Consider the following 24,242-nt stretch of genomic DNA (forward strand, 5'->3'; position numbering starts at 1 on the left):
AATAATCTGAACCACTAGTAGTTACCTGAAATATTTTGTGACTAATTATTTCCTGTGTGCCCATGCTTTTTCTGAGATTACATCAAGATTACATTGATGACTGGCAAAAATAAAGTCACTATGTGTCACTAGTCAACCTTCTGGTTCTTCAGAAATAAAAGTTTTGCAGAACAATCTTGTCAGAAACAATTTCCACTTTAAAGTTCATTATATACTTAGTCAAAAGCTCCGGGAAGTCTCCAAAGTTAAGTGTAACTTGGGAAGAAAATTCTGAACACTGCTTGAGTAGAACACAATTTCTGATATTGCCAAACATATTTCCTACTCATCACAAAAACATCGTTTTTGTTATCCACTACAGGTTTGGAATAAAATGCTCATTTGTCTGAAGGGGTCAGCACTGGAAAAGAGAAGTAAAGAAGGTAAAATTGTAACTCAAAGTCAACAAGAAAAATTCAGCAAGCTTTTAGTTAGTGATTGCCTTATTTCTTTCATGTTAATGGCATGTGCTATGAAAGTAGTTTTGTTTGTATTTTGCACTGGTGACAACAATTCTCATGCAGGAAGAATTCTCTGGATGTTTGCCAGCATACACTAGAATTGTAAAATGTTAACGTATTATTTTACATAAAAGCAGTGTTTCTCATTTCTCAGGCAGTGTACACAAAGTTCTGTTATCCATTAAGTGAAACAAGAAAAAGAATATCACAGATCAGAGAGAGATGGGATTAGCGTCAGAACACAACATGGTTGAGCATTGGCTTCTATTTTGGTGTGATTGACTTAGTGTCTGACAGCAGAAGTAACAGATGGGAAAAACAAGTGGGTCAGAAAAATGTCAGCAGAAAAAAAAAAACACACTACAAAAAACCAACATCATTAATAGACTGAGCAGTAATCAGATTTGTGTTATAGCAATAAATTAAATTAAAATAATTATGCATTTATAATATAAGATACAGAACAGTGCTTGTTATTAATGTCTTGATCCTGCTGAAGGCATTTGACTTCAATTCAGCTGTAATAGTCTCCTCTTATAAAAATACAGGCCTAAGTAAATACTGGATAAAAATTCAGTACTGAAATACTGCTATCAGTGGAAGTTATGAAGCACACCAGAGTCTCCTCCTAAGTTTCATTTGGTAGGAATGTTTAATATGGGCTGTAATAGCCTTCTTAATTAAGAGCATTTTTCAGAACATTGGTTCTGAAAGTTGCAGAACCTTTAAGGAGCCACAGAAAATATTTTTGTCCTTTTATTGTGTACTGTACTGTCCTGAGCACCTGGGGATAATTTACCTGTTTCACAAGAACACATGCAGAGCACAATGCATTTAGATACTGCATGTGAAGGGCAGATACTCATTGACAATGCAGGAATGTTTATATTGAAACACTCAATTTATATTGTTTCACCCAAACCAACCAGTATTTGAAGCAGAAAAACTTATATCATCATTTACAAATGAAATAAAAATACCTTTCTGAAAGTTCTCAATGACATGGAAAAAGAACACATGAAAACAAATGAGAAATATAAAACATATTAGAAGAGACAGCCAAGAAAACCTAACCACAGAACAACCCCCAAAAAACTTTAAACAATTGAGCATATCTTTATATATATGAAGGTAGAATAATTTTCCAAGGCTACCCTATGTGTGAGTAGTCCATTTCAGACCACTGAAATCTTCCAAGTTGAATTGTCAGTTTAGGCAGATACATGCACAGTATGCAGGAAGTTTAGTAGATTAAATTTTTCCTCAAGAGAAGTTACGGATGTAATCACAACAAATTATTTGCAGCTGAGCACCAATTTCACTGCCTGTTTGGTGGTAATGGTTATTTCCTTTCAAGTAGAGCATTATGCATTGTCTGTGGTTGTGGGCAATATTTTATAAGCCTTTGAAAATTGTTTCTGTGGTTAGTTAACTAAACTAACAGTTAATTCATTTGATGGGCACTCCCAACTATCTCATTATCTTGTTCCTGCTTTTACTTGCTCCTGACATATACACCATAACGACCATTCACCTGACAACTGGGCAGGGTGGTAGTGGGGAGTTTTCAACATAAATAAATAATAATAACCTAAAAGAATGGCCAATTTCAGTATTCTTTGAAGGTAGAAGCTAAAAGATTGTTGGATTTTTTTGTTCATTTTATCATGCACAGTCCTCAAATGAAGGGCAGTAGGTCCTTCAGAGGATGTAGATTATCATATAATTGTAGAACCACAGAAAGGTTTGGAAGGGACCCTAAAGATCATCTAGTTCCAACCCACCTGCCATGGGCAGGGACACCTCCAGGTTGCTCCAAGACCCATCCAACATGGCCTTCAACACCTCCAGGGATGGGGCTTCCACAACGTACTTCCCTGAGCAACGTTTTCCAGTGTCTCACCAACCTCACACTGAATAATTTCTTTTTAATGTCTAATGTAAATCTACCCTCTTTTAGCTTAAAACCATTAGCCCTTGTCTGTGTGTAGCTTATCACTACACACCCTTGTAACAAGTCCCTCCCCAGCTTTCCTGTAGGCTCCTTCAGGTACTGGAAGGCAGCTATGAGATCTCCCTGCAGCCTTCTCTTCTCCAGGCTGAACAAACCCAGCCCCCTCAGCCTGTCCTTGTAGGAGAGGTGCTCCAGTCATGAGCATCACAATTTTCCTGACACAGCTCCAAAAAACCATCAGATTGATTTTGTGTTTAGATGCCCATGTATCACCTTAGTCTGAGGTAAAGCAAGGAAACTGAGATGAATGACTAGTGTGATACATGAATAACTGAATTAAGAACAGCTAACTCAGATCATTGTATCAAGCATTGTTTCCTAAGGCAATGAAAAGATGTAGGTTACTTTGTCACTTAATTCCCCCCTCTCTTTGTAACCTTTAACTGATTTCTTACCTTTGTTTTTCTTTTTCAACTACCTCATAGCCCTACCTCTGTATGCACCTACAATATCAAGACAACAATCTTTGCATCCTTTGGCAATTTTGCCTTTCAGTGCTTGATTAACAAATTTTTAAATAAGAGATTTGGGTATTCCATCTTTTAACAGACTATGTTAGAAAGAAGCATGAAATCCACAATTTGGGTTTCTGAACTCTTCTATTGGGATACAAGGCTGGTTTTTTTTTAACCTGGATATTCTATTTCAAGTAGTGCTTTAGCCACTGGCACAGAGTAAGGTGCAGAGAAAGTATAAAAAGGTTGTATGCAAAAACCACAGATGGCAATAGTTTTGCAAGGCATCCTACTAAGGGCATGATTAATTTGTGCATAAATTGGAACTACATCCAAACACAGATTTACTAAATGGAAAGGGAGAAGCTAAAGTGAAAGTATTGATGTTTCATTGAAGTATGATAGGCATCCATAGTCAAGGTCACAAACGTAGTGAGAATCTATGCAACCCACCACATCTGGGGTACAGCAGCCAGCCTTGTTCATCTCTAGCAAAGTTCCAAAAGTATTTGCCTTCTACATTTCATGCCCCTTTCCTGGGTATTTTTTTGTAATTCCAAATACCAAAATACTCAGAAAACAATTTGTCTGCATTTTTTTTTTTCCCAACAATGGATATTAGCTTTGTAATAATTACAAGAATCTTCACATTCTGAAAATAATTAGCACTTACCTTTATTTCTTGAGCTTTCCTGATTCTTTTCCTGCTGCAATTAAAAGTAGAAAAAATATATTACTTACAGAATTAGTTACATAGACATACAGATCCAAAAGAGATTTAGTCAATTTCATCTTCCCTTCTGCTCCAATATAAAAATCAGCTACGCTCTGCTGGCAGCAGAAAGATTGCTATGTAAACTTGCTCTAAACTCCTCTAGTATTTTTCACATTAGGTGATGATTTTTTGCACAATAACAGTAATTAAGTGCTGAAAAACATTGTCCAGAAAGGCTGTCCAGTTTCTGCCACTTTACCTCTGACTTTGGAGATATTCATAATTGAACTGAACGAGACCCCCTGTGCGACCTGATGTAATTTTGAAGTTAGATCCACTTTGAGTGACTAGTTTAATAGGTGGCCCTGGAGCAGTACTTAACTGTCCTCAGTTTCCTCCTGAATGAAACTTTGCCATAATCCCCTCAACTACTTTTTTTTTTTTAATTTTTCCTGATTTGCTTGCATCACATTGAACATAGGAAACATTTCATCTTTAAAGCAAAACAATCTTCTATTGTTTCAATTATCTTCCAGTCTTCTGATTCTATTTTTTAAACAATTTTTAACATGTGTTGCCTAAAGTATTCCAATATTCCAATTCAGAATTGTCTAGAACTAAGGACTTTTAAAATATGCCAGCTCTATAACTGAATCAGCAACACATAACATATATTGGCATTTTTCAAAATAACATTTCCTATCCAAAAAAGCAGTATGACACAGCTGATTCACAGTCAACATGTTTTTGACTATGAGTCCCTTAGTTATTCGCTCTAACCCACCAACCTCTTCTTATAGCACTTTTATCTAGTTGTTTGTCATCTTGAATTTTATTTGAAATACCACTTTATCATTTTTCTGTAAAAATGTCTTTAAAAATAACATTAAAATGTTAGTTGATAACAGGAAAAGATTCCTTCTACTGAGGCAATACCACACAAAAATGGATGCATACTAAAGCATCCAAATCTCTTTTTTGAATAAGCAGGGCAAGTCATTCTCAAACTGATTTCCAGAAGACTAAACCCGAGCAAGTTGTTAATGGAGTAAAAGATTTTACACTTCCTGCTATGCAAAAATACCTGTCTTTTACATCTTGAAGACTAAATTTGTAGTTCTATTATACCTTAAAAAGTCTACATTTGAGATGTCTTATTATTCTTTTAGTTATTTCTAATGAGGAGGAACAGGAAAGGAGGGCAGAGAGTAGGGAAAGAAAATTAAGTTGAGTCAGCACTGGGGTGCCTTGCAACCTAAACCATTCTATGTATCTATGATTGACTAGTATCATATCATCTGCACACAGTATGAAACAACACGTGGGCATTTTAAAACCTCACAGTGGTGGATATTTATTTTATATTCTCATTAAAATAATAACTGTTGTATAACCCTTATGCATTTTAATGTAATATTAATTCTCACTACTAATATACCAAGAACTGAAATTGTGTCAACCAAAAGGTATGTGTGAACATAATGCATATATGAAAGGAGCCATGACTGAATTAAGTAGGCTTTTAACAATTTATGAAGTAATGGGCAAATACTTGCAAGGCTGATCACTAGAAATCCACCAAACATAAGTAAGTGGCAGAGAAAATGGAAAATAACATAGTAAAAGTGCATGTAACAAACACAATGATACCAAAGAGCTTTGGATGAGACACAAAGCCTTTGGATGGCACAAGATAACTCCATTATTAGCTGAATATAAGGTGGCCTGAGGAACCTGACAAGAGTGCTCACTGTAGGAGAGCAGTGGGGATTGAAAACCATATGTATGAATTAATTAGTTCCCAAGAGAAGTATCACATTTAATACAGGACAAGTTAACTGGTTGTTACCAGAAACTGGGACAACTATTACATCTATCTGGATGATGCTGGTTTATCGTAAAGGTATCAGCACAACCTCTTAGTCTGACCCACTTACTTCTAGTTTAGGTCAGATATTAGGCTTTGCTTAATTCTAGCTCTTCATTCTTACCCTGCTGATCTCTGAGTCCATAAGAGTCTAAGAAAATATTTTTTCCATCAGCCATATACTATGCTGTCAGGGTGCTAGTCTCAAATTTTGTAAATATTTATACAAAAGAATTGTTAATCAGAATTTGTGAACAAGTACTTGTTTTAATAATTTCAAAATGTGTTGACTTACTGCCATCAAGCTAACAAAGCAGCACTGCATAAAAAACTTGGTTGTGAAAAAAACCCCAACATTTGTTTATGGAGTTATTAACTCAAAAGTTTTAAGTGGCTGAAATTAATAATTTTACAATTTTGAACTAAAAATTAAGTCAATGCAATAATTAATTGAAAATACACAAGCATTTCCAGCCTCAAGCTCCCTATAAATATAAATTGTGATAATTGTTCAGAAAACATTTTACCTTTTGTAATTTTACTTGCACAATGATTCTTCTACAAGTTCCAGAATAATGAATTCTAAATGCTGCTGAAATTCTTTTTTATTTGAACAAGTACTTATAAAGCTACATTTCCTAGTTATTTTATACACCAAAATATTGAATGAAAATATATTTGAAAATTAATGGTATATTTACACAGTAACTTATTTTTAAGCAGTGTTTCTTAAATGCTCTACTTTCTATATCTAAAACATGTCAGTGTCTTACTAAAGAGCGTGATTTCTCTGCTTAGTGTGAGTAGTAAAGACTCATTTGTAAGAAAGAAACAAGTAAAATACAAATAGAAATTGAAAATAAAAGGAAAAAAGCAGCAAGTCAGTAAGTTGATTTAGCAAAGGACTCACTAAATACTCTGAAACTACAACTAAAGTTGACAGCTCTTCTGTTTATTCATTTTTATTTCACTGTCTGACACACCACCTGTTGTTTGCTTGGCAAACATTGAGGAATTATTTGCTGCTTTAGAATTTTATGCCAGAAAAAATGGCATTGGGAACAGGCTAAATGAAAAACACTTCTAAATGTATTTTTCTACTACCAAATGCTTTAAAAAAATAAATTTTAACAAGAAGAGGAAATCAGATAACTTTTTTTACTTTTGTTTCAATTTTTTTTTCAAAGGATTATTTTTAACATTCCATAACATATTGATAACAAAGATAGCATACTGATCATACTTCAGTACTAATTGCACAGTATAATTCTATCTATATAAATCAAGATTTTGTTATTATGATGTTTCTATCAGGTTCATTTAGTCTTAAGTATGTCCAGATTGTATATATAAAGCCATGGAAATAATGGAATATCTACACCAAAACAATGTGACAAAACCTGTACCTATCCAGATACTATATTTTAAATTTTCTCCTCGACTACATTAAAAATACTGGTAAGATTTAAAACCAACCAACCAACAACCAACACCAAAAAAAACCCAAAACACCACCAAAAAAACCCACTTTCTTCTTTATTGACCATAAAACATGGTATACATGCTTAATGGTTCCTAAATACATTTAATGGTGTTTACTGAAATATAGGATATGATATGGCAGGCTGACTTTACAAATAACTCTAAAGCTTCGATTTTTATGCTGTTCTGATTTTCATGTTGTACTAAAATTAAAACAATAGCTTTATTATTATTGCTTAACTCCTTTTACCTTTTTTTTTTCAACTACAATCAGAATTTGGTTTAGAAGATCTGTCTACAACTTCCACTTAGTCATGAAAAATAATTTGGCTTTATTTTTATGTCTTTAGAGGTCAGAGTGAGACCTAGATTTTAACAGACCAGTGTAAAACTTACTACCCGAAAAATAAAACCAAACAAAATCAAGCAAAAAACCCAAGAAACAAAAACAAACAAAACTAAACCAACCACAAAACAAAAAAAAAAGACTGAGAGCCAAGATATAGCCAAGTTATGTTAGCATTCAGATACTCTGATTTGTAGGCTCTATAAAAACTGTTTAGTCCCACAAAGCTCACCAGTCTTTTTTCCCTTCCTTTAGTTTGCAAGTAGAAGAATAGATTATTTTTTTTTTTTCCAACAAAGCTGCAAAGCCTATAATGTCTGCTGCTTACACTACAATAAGTAGATTCTGAAGGCTTAATCCAAGCATTGGTTACTAGATCAGAGTAGCCTTGCAGGAAAGCAATCTTAAAATTAAAATCTTGGTATCAAAGGAGAAAAGGAGCACTAAAAAGGATGAGAAAGACTTTTCCAGGGAGAACAGAGTGCAACAGGCTTGGAAAAGTTAGGAAAGGAAATAAACTTACTCAGATGAAATTTTAAAATTAAAAAAAACATGATTTATTTTTTTAATGAAATATGTTAAGATCTCAGTAACACAAAACCCCCCAGATTTCAAGGGAAAAAAGGCATTAGCTGAAAATATATTTTATTTATTTAAAAACCTTTTTTCTTTAACTTTATTTTCTTTAACATTCAGCTGAAGATCTTTGAGCAGCATATCTTTGTTTTCTCAAAACACTTTAATTTCAAGCTGCCATTTAGCATACTAGGAAAAAACTTTGCTACAAGATCATAGACCGGCCTCTGTGTGATACGCCTTGTGCCAGCAAGACCCTTGGTAGTAGCAAAGGGCATCCAGATTGAAAGAGAAGTCTGTACGTCTCAAGTTTTCTCCAGATTAACCAGTGATTAGACTAGGTGTAACATCTCTGAACTGTGAAATTAATCTTCTGCCTAGCAAAAGCCTTCCATACTAGACTTTTCATCTGAAAACATAGTTTAAAAATATAGAAAAACTTATTCAGAATGTGCTTAAAATACAGATTCTTGATTATTTTTTTAAAATAACACTTAATTTCTATAGAAAACCACTAAGAAGCAGTTACTTATGTCAGTGAGTAAATATTATAAACACCTACAATTAAGACAATTCAGTTCAGATGCTCAGAGATACAGGAAGTGCTCTTCCTGGTGGGAAACAAACAAACAAACAAATCTCTCAGAGTTCTGGAACTTGAGAGAGGTAAACAAATAATTGTTAATCATGACAGACATTTCCACTTGCATTTGTATGGCAATGCTAGGTTTTTGGTGCTAGTTGGCCTGAAAATAAAAAATTTCTATCCGTATATTATTAGAAAGCATGTAAATATGCAATTATTACTTTATTAAGTGTAATAAACTAATTCTGTATAAATATTGGGGTGTGGAGGACTTAAGAGGCCTGCTTTTACACACATTTCTGTTATATTTCTTCTGTATTATATTATGAGATATAAACAAAATATATTCAGCTCCCTTGTTAACAATCAAAGAAATTATACTTATTTATTGTCTGAATAACACTGGAATTATTACATGAACCACAACATCATATTGTTATCTATTGCTATGAGTCATCTGCAAGCAGAACAAATCATCTTGGATCCCAGGATTTTTTTATCTGCTTCAATATAGGAAAATATTATTTAATGTAACAGTCTCCAATCACATTAATCAGACAAGTTGCATCATTTTGCATGGTTTTGTGCTGCCTCATATTTTATCAGCCTGATGAAGTCTACTGATGCAGAACATATTAGAACTGTAAAGAAACATTTCTTGTGTGTCCAACAGACTGAATTCAATGTAAGCTTTTCAAAGCACAGTGGATAAAAATAGTGAAAATGTCTAATTCTGTGCTGTGTTTGTGAACTTAAAAACATCATGAATGACTGACTACAAAAATTGCTATTCTGGCAAATTGTAAGTTAGATACTATTTGCAATATATATCAAACCAGGTTCTGCAAATAAACTGTTTTAAATATACAAGAAATGCTCTTGCAAGGTAAAACGCTCCTTTTCTAGTGCTGTTTTCTCTTTGCCTTAACACAAGTAATATCAATATCTCTTAAAACATCCTAAAATTTAACATAATCATTATTTAGAAATTACACATTTGGTAAATAATGTTGTCATGGTATCAAATTTTAATTAGAAAAAAGGCTTCATATTAGCAATTAGAGGAGCAGAATGGTCAAAGGGACTCTAACATACAGTGATTCTAAAGAAGGTGCACAGTTATTTATAAAAAAGACCAGAGCTGATCTGTAAAGGTAAATAATATTCTAGGACTAACAAAATCCACCAGCCATTTTAAAAACATTAAAGCTAGTTTCTTAGCCCCGTTTAAAGATGTACCATGTGCACCCTGTTTGTTTTTCGCTTTTTGGAAGACGAGTTGGTGTTTACAAGTCATGGGTGTTGCACATAGAAGCGTATTTACTGCCATTTAATTCTATATTTTTCAAAGACAAACTACATATTTGTATTGCATTTAGAACCTCACGCCTCTCTCTAACTGAATCATCCACCAAGCATCTGGGTATGTATCTGAAAGTGTGAGCTAGTGATAAAGAGCAGCCTTATTTCTCTCTTGCAAAACTCAGGCAAAGCCTCCTTTTCCATGCTTGCTGCATTTAAAACGTAGCTGTTGAATTAATGGAATTCTTAAAATTATCAAAGTGCTAGTTAGTCTAAAACATATGGTAGATTGTCTTTGATATGTGACAAAAATTATAATAATTTAAGAAACATAAACCACTAACTACAGAAACTCTGATGAAAGAGAGTGCAAATTTATTTCCTTGATTAACATTTAATAACAAAAGTTTGTTGTCATCATAAAATGCAGTTAAAAAGCATAAAATTTGTTTTGTGTTCATTACCTTAAATGTTCATTCTGCAGTGGGAGTACTTTGTCACTGTAAAATTACTTTTTAAAATATTTAAAGAAATAATTGTTATTAAAGGTAATATTTCGTTGAGAGAGGAATGAAGATAAGTATTTGTACCATGCTGTTACAACATATACAAGCTATGGTAGCTGAACAACATATTAGCTTATATTAATACTACAGCTTTAAATACAAGAAATCTAAATTATTCATGTACAGAAACTTTTTATTAATCGATGAAATAGTAGCATGGTAACAGGCATAGAGAGCAAGTGCACATGCAGCATGAACAACTTAGTAAACTATTCTCAGAATCAATTTGATCAATGACATTAAGTTGAAGATTTGTGTTTCAAAAAAGTTTCACAGAATTGGACTTAATCAGACTCTCAGCAATGGCAGTATAATTGCAATTTAAACTAAATACACATGCAAAGCAGAAGGAACAGCAGTTACATTTCTAAAGCTATTCTGTTAAGTAGAATCAAACAGGGTTTTGCTTATTACACTACAGAAGAATAAGCAAGAGTGATCCATTTTCCTATTGCTCTTGTCAGAATACTACTAGAGAGAGCTTTATAATATAATGTTCGTACTAGAACTCTTTCATTGGCATTTTGCATACACAGCTCAGTCTTGTTCGAGATTGCCACCATATATGACAGCAAATTCTGGGAAAATAATATGCCACTGGTTGTTCTTGCATCAATTAACACATCATATGAATGTAAGATTGTGTGAAGGAAACGAGATGCAGAGCACGGTGGCTAGGCAGAAATAAGGAAAAATGTAAAGCTCTTGAAACTTTCAGAATTAATTACATTCCCTGGATTAGATATTATTAGATATTACAGTCTTAATGTTGGTCTTAGAGGCCTCTGGAGAAAATCTGAAGGCTTCTGTTCATGAATCCTTATGAAAGGAACCAAACAGCATTTGGGAAGGGTAGATACAAGAGCAAAATACTTGTTTCATTAAAAGAACAGCACAAAAAAAGCTCCAATTACAGAGTTGGATGTGGCAGGAACTGTGAAATCTGCTAATTTGTTTCTTGGTTTGCTGATTTAGATCCCTGAGGAATATGGAGAACAATTGTGGCAGACCCAGAAAGGGCTTGTTGCTCTTCAGACACAGCAAATTACAACTCCTCAAAGCAAAGGGGAAGCAGAGAAGAAGTAAACATATGCATAAATTCCACATAATCTTGTCTATGCCTATATACTTTTAAGGAAAACTATCTCCAGACCAGGCTTCAACAAAGCATGCACTTTCTTCTGTCCACTTTCCATCCATAGAAGTTCTATGCATGGGCTAATCCAGTTTTTCTATTTGAGCATGTCTGAGCATGCATTATAAACAAATCACCTAAATGTGTTGGTAGGGCACATCCTAGTCTTAAAGAAAGCCTTGGTGTAAAGCAGAACAAAGCCTTTGCCCTTAAGGTAAAACAATTGCTGTGGACTGAAGATCTTTAGTACCAACTGCATTGAAGTAGCTTCATGCTAGTGTCATGGTAACATTGTGTACACCGAATAGATTTCTGGAAACCCAATTACATGCTACAGAATTTTTTTTATTTTTTTTTTTTCAAAATAGGCAGAAAGAGAAAGATCAATGCATTTTAAAAGCAATTATTCTTCTGGTAAAATTGTTCATGATACATGTGGACACATTTCCTAGAAATGCTGTCAAGTGTAAAAAGACCTGTCTGCAGCAGGCTGCAGATAGCTCCCTAAGGGAAATAAGCACCCTAGAGTTAGGCCTCTATGCCTTGATTAGTATTGCAGCTGAAAAGGAACTGAGTAGTATTGATTTTTATCTTATCTTTAAATTCAAGGAATCTCATTTCACTAAATCATTGCTTTTTAGTAGGATTGTAAAGTTTTCTTTTGTCCTTTTTATTCCGATGTTAGATCTTGTCTAAGAGGAATTTTGTGTATTCTACAGGCCCAATAAAACAGTAGGCAGAGGCCAAATATAGTCTGTCTTTCCTTCATTTCACTGAGAGAAAGGTCTGTTATCCAGCTTTTGGTTTGTTTGTTTGTTTTTGTTTCAGTTTGGTTTTTTTGAGAAAAATTCTTCTGCTGACTTCAAGGATTAATTCTTCCATAGGCTGCAAACCTTCTGTATTTACACTGCTTTCATTAGCCAATTCTCCTAAAACAACTGGCCACAGTTCTGAGCTTAACAGGAAAAAAAAACCCAAACACAAATTAACAAATCATGCATAGTTGCTTATTCTGGATTAATTTTTTAAGCAGCTTTTCTAGAAATACAATGTAACTACAGCTTCTTTTATATGATGACTTCATACTTTGTTCTTTGATGACAAATAAAATACATGTTAAATATATAAGCAGTCTCATATCATGTGACAGAAAAAAGTTCTACCTATTTTATATGGCTGTGCAGTGTTGCTTTAACCATTAACAACACATGGTTTAAATAGTGGGGAAAAAACATAGTTGAAACATATACCCATATGCTCATGTACTGAAGATTGTGTAAGCAATGTGTGTATTCAAATCCAGGCTACAGCTCTCCTTAGTTAAGTTGGAGGACTTATGAATGCTACATTAATGATGGCTACACAAAAGTAGATTACTGCTATTTGTGTGTATTTGGCATTAAACTTTATATACTCAGACATTCTGTGTAAAATTAGTTTCCCATGTATGGACAGCATAAGACATACCTCCTGACAGCCTACCAAGAAAGAAATGAGATAACACAGGAAAGTTGATGAGATGCTGTAGATTAATATACTTATCTCATGTAGTTTGTAAGTTAATCAAATTCAGCATATATATTTATTTTGACATTATCTGAGGACACTCCAGATATTAGACAAAAAAGAGGGAGTTCTCCAAGAGGCAATACTTTAACATACTGAATTATCACTGGAAATTGTAAGGGACAGTATTTAATAGGTATTCCATTATTTTCCCCCTCCTAAAACACCAGTGACCTTCACAATTACTGAAAAGTATTTTATTTCCTGACAATAGTTTTATTTTTAAAAAAGTAAAAAAAAAAAAAATATCCCAAGTACAGATGGATCTTAGCTGCACAATTCCCATTGACATTAATAGGAGTAATTTTCCTAAAACGCCTGTTCCTTGGCATTTTTGTATAAATTTCTAAGATGGTTTTTAAGTGTAATTTTCTGAAGTGTAATTTTCTAAAAGCCACATAATGCACATTGCATTTTATTGTTCAGCCTGTTTGAGGCTCATTCAGCTCTTATCTTTCATCTTTGCAAATTTTTGTCTAGATAAAAGAAAATCTGCAGAAAGAATGGCAATTAGAGAGTACAGACACAAAAGCATCAACATGAATTGCCTTCTTACAATCCAGAAATGCAAGGAATATTTAGTCTGAGTTAAGACATAATTATGGATATAATATCTACCAGTATTGATTATAACCAAGATGCTGAGAAGTTTCTAGGAATAATATTTTGTTTCTTCCAGTCATTTTACAAAGACAAGATAAAGTGCTGTTGCAAAGGAGAAGTTCATTATTTGAGTATTAATCAGTTGCACCTGCCCCTTTGGAAAGTGTTCAACTCTATATTTGAAGAATACTTTAATTTTAACCAGAGATTTGATGAAAGGCTATACTGTGTTATCTACTGTGTGACCTTTAAGAAACTAGAAAATAAAATTAATATTACATTTTTTTGCTATTGAATCTTGAAAATTCAAGATTAGTTCAGTATTTTATTACTGAATTTCAATTATCTTTTTATAATGAAGCATGAAATAATGCTATATACATTTCAGAGATACCAACACTTGGTTATAGTTTCCCTACTGTAAAGTAGGTAAAAAAAAAAAACAAACAAACATGCAAAGAGCTGAAATAACTCCTGAAGTTCTAATATAATTCACAAGAGTGTATTTTTTATTTATAGTTCTTTCTTTATATATTAAAATGATACCTATTTTTCTTTCCTGCCTTAGACTTCTACCAATAGATGCAACTATAATAGAGTATTAATAACATATTTCAATCATTTGCTTGTACCAAACCAAAGACTTTCATTGCATTCTATCTCATGATGGAGTAGATACTAGGAAGCAGGCATTGGAAAGAGAAGACACCTGTATTCAAATTACAAACTCTGTTGTTTAGTAATTGTTAATAATGAAACATCAAGGGAAATTATTTGAAAATATTAAGGTATACAAAGTTTTTGAAATGTATGCTTTACTCATGTCCCAGTTGCAGGAGGAATGAAGGAATATAGAAATAAATGGGAGACTGTTATGGAAAGTCAGACTGGCTAATGCAGTGTTTTCTCAGACATTTGGAAAAACCACACAAACTGTCAATTTCCATGACATTGGTCTTTGAGAATTTTTAGGATCAGCTTATTGTAATACAGTAGTTACTATTAATTTTAACATAGAATTGTTATATCAAATGATGTAGCACCAAATAATGCTAGATACACCAACTAAGCTAAACAAATTGTCTTAAGAAAATGGAGTGCTAATTCTCTATTACTGGCATTGATAAATTAAGTATAATCCTCAGGTAAGAGTAATGGAAATTAATAGCATTTCCATGAACTGCTATAGAGAATGGAAGATTGTGCTGATACCTCAGCAGAGTGATAGACCTTACTTCTCCTTAGGAATTGCATTTGAATTATAGGCTCTTTATTCCAGGTTACATACCCAGTTATAGGCTATACATTAAACAAATGACTGAAAATTTTTATTTGGTTTGTTTTCATGGCAAGAGGGGATATATAAGGAATAAGCTTGTCAGATTTTTCTATTTTCAAATTAATATTTTGTTATATGCATTTAGTAGGGGAATTCAAATGCAAAAAAATAATGGACTTAACAATGAACATTAAGCAGTTTTTATTAATATCATGCCATGTTAAAGAAATATATATCACTATGGAACTTAGTTCATATAAATGTACTATGTTCATCAATGGAACAGTATAAGCGTAGCAGTGTTAACAAACTATATCAAATGAAAGTTTTAAAATGCAAAGAGGTAAAAAGACACGTCAAGTAAAATAATCTCTTGCTAATCTCTTGTATCATCTTCAAAAAGTTCAAATAGTAATTTTTTAATATTAAAGTTTGGAAGATCTTTGTTTTAACTTCTATGGCTTTTTAGACTTTTACATTCTATGTTCTTAAAAGCATTTAAGCATACTTTGAATCAATGAATAGCAATCAAAACAGAAATTATTAACACATCTTCTAATTAAGCTGTTATTAGACTTCCCAGTTTCTTTGTGTGTCAGGCCCGAGCAGAGCTATCAAAATTTCTAATGTTTTCAATGGGCATCTTAACATTTAGACCCACTATTTGAAAAAGAAATAAAAACAGTGTTTTGGAGAGGTTTCTTTGCAGGTTATTTTGTTTAGATTGGGATTTCTTGTTGTTTTGTTTATTCTATTTATTTATCAATAATCTGAAACTGAAAGACAAATTCCCTTAGCTTGTGGGTGAAGGGATTTGAGCATACGATGGATGTAATGTTATGGCCTGGTAAGATTTACCAGGGACTGAGTTATCAAATGGAATGTCCTTAGCTGGACTACTTATATGAACCTACTAGCAAATATAAAAGAGGAAGAGTCAAAATAAAAGTCATGGCAACTATTGTAACCTATGCAGGGTCAGACTGAGTTTTCCAGTTACAAAACTCTTAAAAGGAAAAGCTGTTGAAGAAAACTAAATAAGGTATACCTAAATATAGATCCATGTTTATTAGCATGGCTCCTTTGCAAAGCTTTCAATTGCGGGGGGGGGGGGGGGGGGGGGGGGGTGTAAAGAAAGCTGATCAGGAAAATAACGTACATATTGTAATAGCAAATACTGTTACTGGAGGTTAACAAAGGTCACAGTTCACATGATGTACAGACAGGTCGTTTAACCTGATGCCTTAGTAACATGAGATCAGGCCAGTTGGTATTTAAAAACAAACAAACAAACAAAAAAAGGTGTAGTAGTAGTTCATCAAATATGTTTTTATCTGAAACATTAGAATTCTGCTCCCACTGCACATCATATTCCTAGAAAAATTATCACAGTTCAAAAATTACTACCGCAAATATAACTAGGGCAACTTAATTAATTAAAAAGGAATTAAACTAGTGAGATATTTTCCTATTGTTAAAAAGAGAACATTTTCTTAACTTTTTTTTCTATCACACAAATTATATATACTTATCAAGATTCTGAAATAATTGCTGATATAAGTTGTGTTTGGATCAACTCCCACACAGGAGAAAGGTCCCAAAACCATTGTCTTATCTATTCAGAGGCTAACTGGAAATCCGCCTCCTAGAAGGCAATGTGAGAAGGCCAAGCTGAGTACTGTTGAAGATAATTAATTACATTACCTCCATATACCACTACTTTGTATTTTTTTTTCATTGCCAAGCTAACACATGAAATTAAAAAGGTAAGGATAATCAAAAGCCTGATAATGTATGTGGATCTCATCATCCCTTAAAATAATTGGGTGAGATTAATCATTTCCCAAGCAGTGATTTTCAGTAACAGGAACACAAGACATAGCTACTGCAAGAGGTTCAGTACAATGGTAAAGATGCACCTTTTTTCCCTCCCTGGCCCCATAGACTTCATGACTAAACTTTATAGCTAGATGCTGCCAATGAGTTAGCATTGTCAGACAGCTTGAAAGAAAGCTGGAAGAAGGACTACAGAAGAAATTTTACAGAGAGATTTTACACACAACTTTCCTAAGTCTTTTTCAAAAAATGCTTTGATTGTGTAGTGAGAGATAGCAAAAATAAATTGTTTAATTTATATCCACTATTAATATACAACGGTTGTAATAGGACTTTTTAAAAATTAGCCATGACTTTGAATGATACTGCCCACAGGAAAAAGCAGATTAGAATGCAGAACACACTCCCTCTCCCTGAGAAAGAAAAATAAAATTAAGTTTCTGACTACAGTTAGACAAGTTATTAAGGGGGAGGAAGAAAAAGCAATGAAATTCTGGAATTTGCATAGGACACAGATGCTGTGTTCAGGGCGATTCAGAAGGAAGAAAATTCTCTTGTTATCTTACAGCTGAGAACAGCATTGACATGCTCAGGAAAAGCTCTGTTCTTAGTCCTCAGAATTCACTGCTGCATCTAGCTGCAATGGATTGTTTTTTACCCTCTGTCTCTAGGACAGAAGACCTTAGAGGATCAAATTTTATGACTTCTCAGATTCTGCAGGCAAACCAATTTTCCAGATAAACACTATGAACTCGAAACCTCAGGTGGTTTGGAGACTAGGCCACACAAGGAAAGCTCAGGCTATTTCTGAATCCTGAAATACTACTTTCTGTGCATTTCTTTCTTGGTTATGATACCCTAAAAAAATATAAAATCACTGGACACTCAGCCTGTCTGTATTTTACATTTCATTGGAACACAGAGTGTGCTGTTAGTTGAAGAAGAATGTTTTATAACTTAAAGGAAAAAAAAAAAATCTAACTGCAGAACATGCATTCTGTGCTTTGTACTTATATATTCAAACCCATCTTTAATACACTGGGAGAACATGTTAAGGCCACTGTATGTTTTTCTCCTTCTTTGTTTCATTCAGCCAAAGTTATTATTGCTTAAATACCTCTAAACTGGACCTAGTTCTAGTCTAACCTAAACACCTCTAAAATTACTTCATCCTGAGGCCTACATTAATGAGGCAGTTGAACTGCCTCACTTAGCAGCAAACAGCAATGGTAAGAAGGGAGGAAAAGAGAACAAGGGAAAGAGGCAGGTTTTTCACAGGAAGATGAAAGAACTGTTTTAGTCTGGAGAAATAACACAGTGACTGCTGTACATTAGACACAGATCCCACTAGCTCTTTGGTAAAATAAGACAAAATAAGGGCAAGGCTAGAAACAGTTTGGGTCAATTTGGCAAAATCAGTTGTTAGAAGTCCATTAAAGCTGTTAAAAACAGAACACAACCCCTTTGCTGTACCCTCTATAACCACCTGCTTAGCTGGACAAAAAGCTCTTTACTGATTGAAACTCCAGCCAAACCCCAGGCCAAATTCCAAATGTCCTCAATTCTTCCCTCTCTCCTTTACCCAAACCCCCTTGACTGTTGCTCCCCCTACCCCTCCTTACTCTCCTGAGATTGCTCTTGGCTAGGCAGTACAACCCTGAGTGTAATGAATATAGTGGTCTTAACTCCCTAAGATAAGAATTGGGCCCAAGTAAAAGGCATCCAGGTGATGATGACTGAATTAGCAATCTTCTCTGATTGTCCCTTGGAGACTAAATTCAAACAACTCCCTACCCATAATGACATAATTCACAACAAGGCACTGTTGTTAATATTGTTCCTTGCCTAACCACATGAATCATCTGGCTTGCAGAGGAGGGTTGTGCATGCATGTGTTAGATATGCAGTCTTGGCATGCGCTGGAATATACATATGAATTACATATTTCTTAATCTCTGACAGAGAATCAGAAACCGACAGACAGCATTTTGTTGGCTGCCGCCTGCCTGTTTTTTGCTTAGAAATATCAGGGCATACATTTTTTCACTGAAGACATAGCATAGACGTTGCATAAACATTGCTCTCTGTCAGAGCCATGCAAATTACAGGAAGAAAATTCATTAGGATACTAGAAATAGTTCCTAGTAATTTCAGGTGGGAACCTAGATATTAACAAATTGCTTACAATACTTCAGCAGCAATACAAGATGACTCCCAAATGGGAAGTCCCTTACAAACTTTTCCAGTGTTTTGACAAATGAAGAACTGAGGATTAACTGGCATAACAAGAAATCCACATGCTATTCAGACATAGCCTAATATTTTTCAGTATAATTACATAAGTGCAAGCCATGGCAGTTGAACAAGGGGACTAAAAATAACATTTTCAGGAGTGCTTTGTAATACTTCTTCTCCATTCCAGTTCAAGCCATCTCATCTCTTCTTGGTTTTCAGTATTTTGTGTATAAAAATGGCCATTATAATGGTCATGATATTGAACATTACTGCAATTTTTGTTAGAAAACTTCTGGAAAAATAAACCTAATATTTGAAAGTCAGCAGCTCTTCTTAGGCACTGAATATTAAAATTCCACTGTAATATAAGAACAGTTCCAACTAATATATAGCTAAACTAGGAAACAGTTCAAAGTAGAAACTTATCATTAATAAAGCATAAGATAAATTAGAAATTCTACTGAAGAATAGTCTGATAATTCCTACAGATCAAGTCAAACACATAAAAAATCATTTCTAGACAGTATGAAATTTCTGCATATAGAATATAAAGAGCATATAAAGAATATAAAGAGCAAAGTTGGGAAACCATCAAAATCCACAGCACTAGATCTAACTTTTTGTTAGTGTTAGATGATGGCAACTTCACTTACTATCAGATGCTCTGACATTAGCCAAGGAAACATTGCAGTCCAGATTCAGAAGTTATCTATATACTTTAAACATATTTTACTGTGATTTTCTGCACAGTTTTAACAAAAACAAAACAAAAGTAATATTGGAACCTGAAAAATAGTTTCAACTGCTAGTGAAAATGCTGAATTTTTAAAGGCTGCACAATTATCTTCTAAGGAAAAACTGGATATGGGCTTTGACACATTGCAGCACTGAAAATTTCTATGAGTAAGACCAATATACCAATACTCCTGGTTATTCCCACCACTGAAGAAGGATATGACTTCCATACAACTGTGGCACAATAATTAAATCTGCTATACATTCGGTTCTCTCTAAAGTAGCATGAAATAGTGCCATGTAGTTGTTAAAGTATCTGTCCTTGTATTTAATCTATTACAAATAATATAAAAAAGCTCCCAAAAATCTATGGAAACCAAGAACACAGACAATGCCATGAGTGAAGAAGGATAATGATATAACTGAATATTCTGTTCTGAGAAAAATATATGCTCCTAGTCCTTTTTTGAATGCAATATGGTTACACATGGAAAGCTGAAAACTCATGAAGGCAGCATCTTAACCAGAATGGTCTGTAATCTCTAAACTGGAGCTTTGGGTAATTTTTGTGAGCTTTCTAAAGAGCCAGGTGACTTACCTGGCAAAACATGCTGGGACTTCCTAGTGATCTACCTGCATGGCTTGCTTTCCTCTGCAAACCAGGATGTGAGGAACTGCATAGCTCTGAACCACACATGACAGATATTATCAGTGTTTTTCTAATTATAATTTTTTTCTAAAAAATCTTTAAGTCTGTTTAAAATTCATCAGTAAAATCCCACCGTTATTAGGCTGACTATATTTATTGTAAAATGCCTATGAATTAATTATATTTTATCAAATGTAATTATTAATGATGTATTTTAATGAATCACAGAATCGTTGAGATTGAAAGGGACCTCTGGAAGTCACCTTGTCCAAACCCCCTGCTCATGCACAGTCACCTACAGCACGTTGCCCAGGACCATGTCCAGGCAGCTTTAAAATATCTCCAAGGATGGAGACTCCATAAACTCCTTTGGCAACCTGTTCTGGTGTTCAGTCACTCTCATAGTAAAAAATTGTTTTATTATCCATAAAATATTTTTTTTCCTATTTATATTTTTTCCTTATGCATGTTTTTCATATGTGTTCAGCCCGTCACACATTCACACTTTACACCAACTTCTAATTCCCGTGCTTGAAGAGCTTAATTTGTTCATAAACCTTTTTAAACAATGAAACTTTTATGACATCAATGCCTGTTCTCAACATGAACATGATTATTTTTTCAAGATAATACCTAAGTACCAACAGAACTGTTTTTCCCTGCAGTCTGAAATTTGGAGCTGCTCTGGTTAAATTGCCACCCAAGACAGATACATATCCCTTTATTAGAGCAAGAGTGATTACTGGGTTATTCTGCTTTGTTTCAATCTTTGCACTCGTAAACTTGCATACATATTGCTTGATCAAAGCAAATATGACTCTGCTGATATTCATTATCGTCTTCTATTTGCAATAAGTATTCTACTTGCATAATTTAACCTAAGCACTTGATATATTAACTGCTAGATTGAAGCAGAAAATCTCCTTTACCATATTGTGTTTTGAATATGTGTATCTGTGTCAGAACTGGTTTTAAAAGCTGACTTTAGAAAAGTTTTGCATTTCTTTTATACTAACACTTACTCATAAAAAAGCTGAACTGCACTAAACCATTTTTTTTCCACCTAGACATATTGCCTAGGAACCCCTATATTTTCTTTGTTTTTCATAATACATTTTTATGTCATGTTTTCATTATTCTTTTTCCTTTTCCTTTACATTTTTCCCTAGCATTCATTTCCTTTCTCTGTAAGCTTTATCTTCTTTTAAAAGTACAATGTCTGCTTATAGGATATGCCATTTGCTTCTGTTCAGTAAGTATGCATATTTTTAATGTGCTTTTCAAAATGTGTAAGGGAAGAAAAAGAGAGAAAAAGTCTACCTTTCATGTGCATATATACAGATGTGTCTATGTGTGTGGACACAGGCCTGTGTGTGATCCTCCCAACACTGGAATGTTTATGACGGCCTATTTCTAGTATTAGGTGAGAGTTATCAGAGGATTAGAGGTATTATTAAAGAAAAGCAACATATTATGAGTTCCACATACAATCTGATGTTAGTGTCAGATACCATCTACATCATGTTCTATAAACCTGATGTCCTGTCCTTCATTCTTCAGACATTACTCATGATTTTGCTTGTGGTCTTTCTTTGTACAAGTGATTTCTCTCTCACATGGTTCATTCCACAGTTATGCTACTAGTCTCTCATTCCTTCTCAGTTTTGAAGTATTCTTCTTATGCTGTTTTGATGTATTTTATTTAAAGCTGACAAATTGAAGTAAAGAGATGAGACAAAGTTTCTGATTTTGTAAAATAGTGTGAACACCTGCTTTCTTATGCAGTTACATATTTATTTAACTGGGGGCCTAATTTATTAGTTATTCTGACTGAGCAGTATTCACTAGAGGATGCACAATTTTATAATGAAATTTATATTTTTGTATTTTATTTTCCATCTTTTAGAAACTTTCTGTATTTAACATATATATTATACTACAATAACCTGATAGGCAAATATTTTATTCATTTGAGCTGAACAGTTATCAGCTCCTCCTCCATATATGCTGAGAAAGAATCAGAAGATACTGGGTCATTTTTTTCAAATTAAGAAGTAAGAGGAAATAGCTTTCATATTTTATAGAAAGTATTGAGAAATTTAACTACTTAGGTCTTGAAACTAAGATTTATCATTCTGCCTACAATTCAGACTTCCTACTTTAAGCATTTAGATTCAGAAGAAGGGGGGGAAAAGAGAGTTTTGTAATCTCTTTTGGCCTGATTTCATGCTTTAGGGCTCCTCAGGTGTTGATCCCATAGCTACCATGCCAAGAAGAATGAAAGAAATTGATCAGATCTGTGCTAGCTTCAGATAGTCCATGGAGATATTACAGCTCTATTACTTGTTTTGCAGGACCACGACAGAACCACAGCAGCAGTTGCTCTTCTAACTACCAGAAGAAAAGCAGGATTTGTTAACTGAGAACTGTTGTGGAAGTCCTGGATTTGTGATAAAGCTGTGGCAGGTGGGCAAAATGTGAATGGCAGGTAGTGCTTTAAGATGGGAAACCCGGTATCTCAGGAAACATTTGCATTATGCCATGGTTCAAAACTCCTAAATTCAGTGAGTGCCATGAAAATCAACCTCATGCAGACAAGTTTTTTTTTTATTAGATAACATCAACACCATGCCACTTTGACAGGCAGTTTCCTCATTTGCTGCTTGGTCTGAAATCCAGTGAGTACTGAGACAAGTCGTTGGCTTAAGCAGTTGCTGACACTTGCTTTACAAAACAAACTCTCCTGGCTGTCTCTGAGTATCTGTTAATATACATAATCTCTAGTTTGTGAAACTAGAACAGAGTTTACCTCACTATCTTTGGAAGATTTCTGGACTTTCAAATCAAAACAGCCCCTCTTAACTTGTCAAATCAACTCTATATTTTTTCAGGTGTTGTTACTGAAAAAGCGAAATTCTAAACATTACTCCAATAAACACAAGACAAGGCTGGTGTGCAATTCAACCCTTGATCATGGAAGAAGAGCTGAAAGTGCCAGAGAACAATCTGTACCTTGTGGCGTAACCTCATTAGGGGCTGATAGGGCCTAAAGTCGTATCCTTCCTTGGCTGGCCACCCATCTGCTCCCAGCAAAATGCATCCAAGAAGTAAAACAGCTGACCACCACATAAACATCTTTACAGGTCTGTTCCTGTGAAAATAAAATATAAAAGTTTAGGGACAGGCTGCAATATTACTTTGGCACAACTTCTATAATGTAAGTTTACAGTACTAATATCCCATTTGTAGGCTTGAATAAATATAATAGAAATGGGTTAATACATCTGGCACAACAACAAAGAGAAAAAAAAAGGTAATAATGTCACTATTCAATACTAATATGAGTGGTTCACTTAGAAAACAACAAGGAAAAGCCTCGGAAAAGTTATAAAAGTAATAGAAAAGTTCAGGTGGAAAATTCAACACTATTTTTCTCAAATGAAGAAAAAAAGATAATGAACAACATGTTCATCAACTCTTTCTTTTAAATGCAGTCTCTTGTGATGCACTGTTCATAACCAGAAAGATATCACTATAAAATATCCTGCATACACCTATTATTATCTCTTCCTGACCAGCACTGAAGTCTTAAATGTAGCAAAGCACTGTTTTTTCTGCCAATATTCTTGAGGAATTACTGAAATTACATACAGTCTATAAGCTTTATTGCATATGTCAGCATTATGTTTCCAGTCTGTTAAGTAAAATCCCAAAATCTTTCCCTGAAATTCACTGCAATCAAATGCAAAATTCAGGATAGATTGATTTTTTTTTCTCTGGTTGGTTTGGGTTTTT

The 24,242-nt window shown here is 34.0% G+C and overlaps 1 protein-coding gene across 3 annotated transcripts in view; it reads right to left on the reverse strand.

The window, feature by feature from the left end:
- Positions 1 to 24,242, reverse strand: part of FSTL5 (follistatin like 5) — a 282,795-nt gene that overhangs the window by 230,957 nt on the left and 27,596 nt on the right. For 2 of the 3 annotated variants that reach the window (XM_051619524.1, XM_051619523.1), the window contains exons 2-3: positions 23,460 to 23,598; positions 3,643 to 3,676 (exon numbers count right to left, since the gene is read on the reverse strand). In XM_051619524.1, the coding sequence (XP_051475484.1) occupies positions 3,643 to 3,676; positions 23,460 to 23,582 (157 nt within the window). In that variant the 5' untranslated portion in view covers positions 23,583 to 23,598. Of the gene's footprint in view, positions 1 to 3,642; positions 3,677 to 8,517; positions 8,551 to 23,459; positions 23,599 to 24,242 lie in introns of those variants that run through there. The other variant, XM_051619525.1, reaches the window with a different exon arrangement.

Source organism: Apus apus, chromosome 4 (genome assembly GCF_020740795.1).
Source record: "Apus apus isolate bApuApu2 chromosome 4, bApuApu2.pri.cur, whole genome shotgun sequence".
NCBI lineage: Eukaryota > Metazoa > Chordata > Aves > Apodiformes > Apodidae > Apus > Apus apus.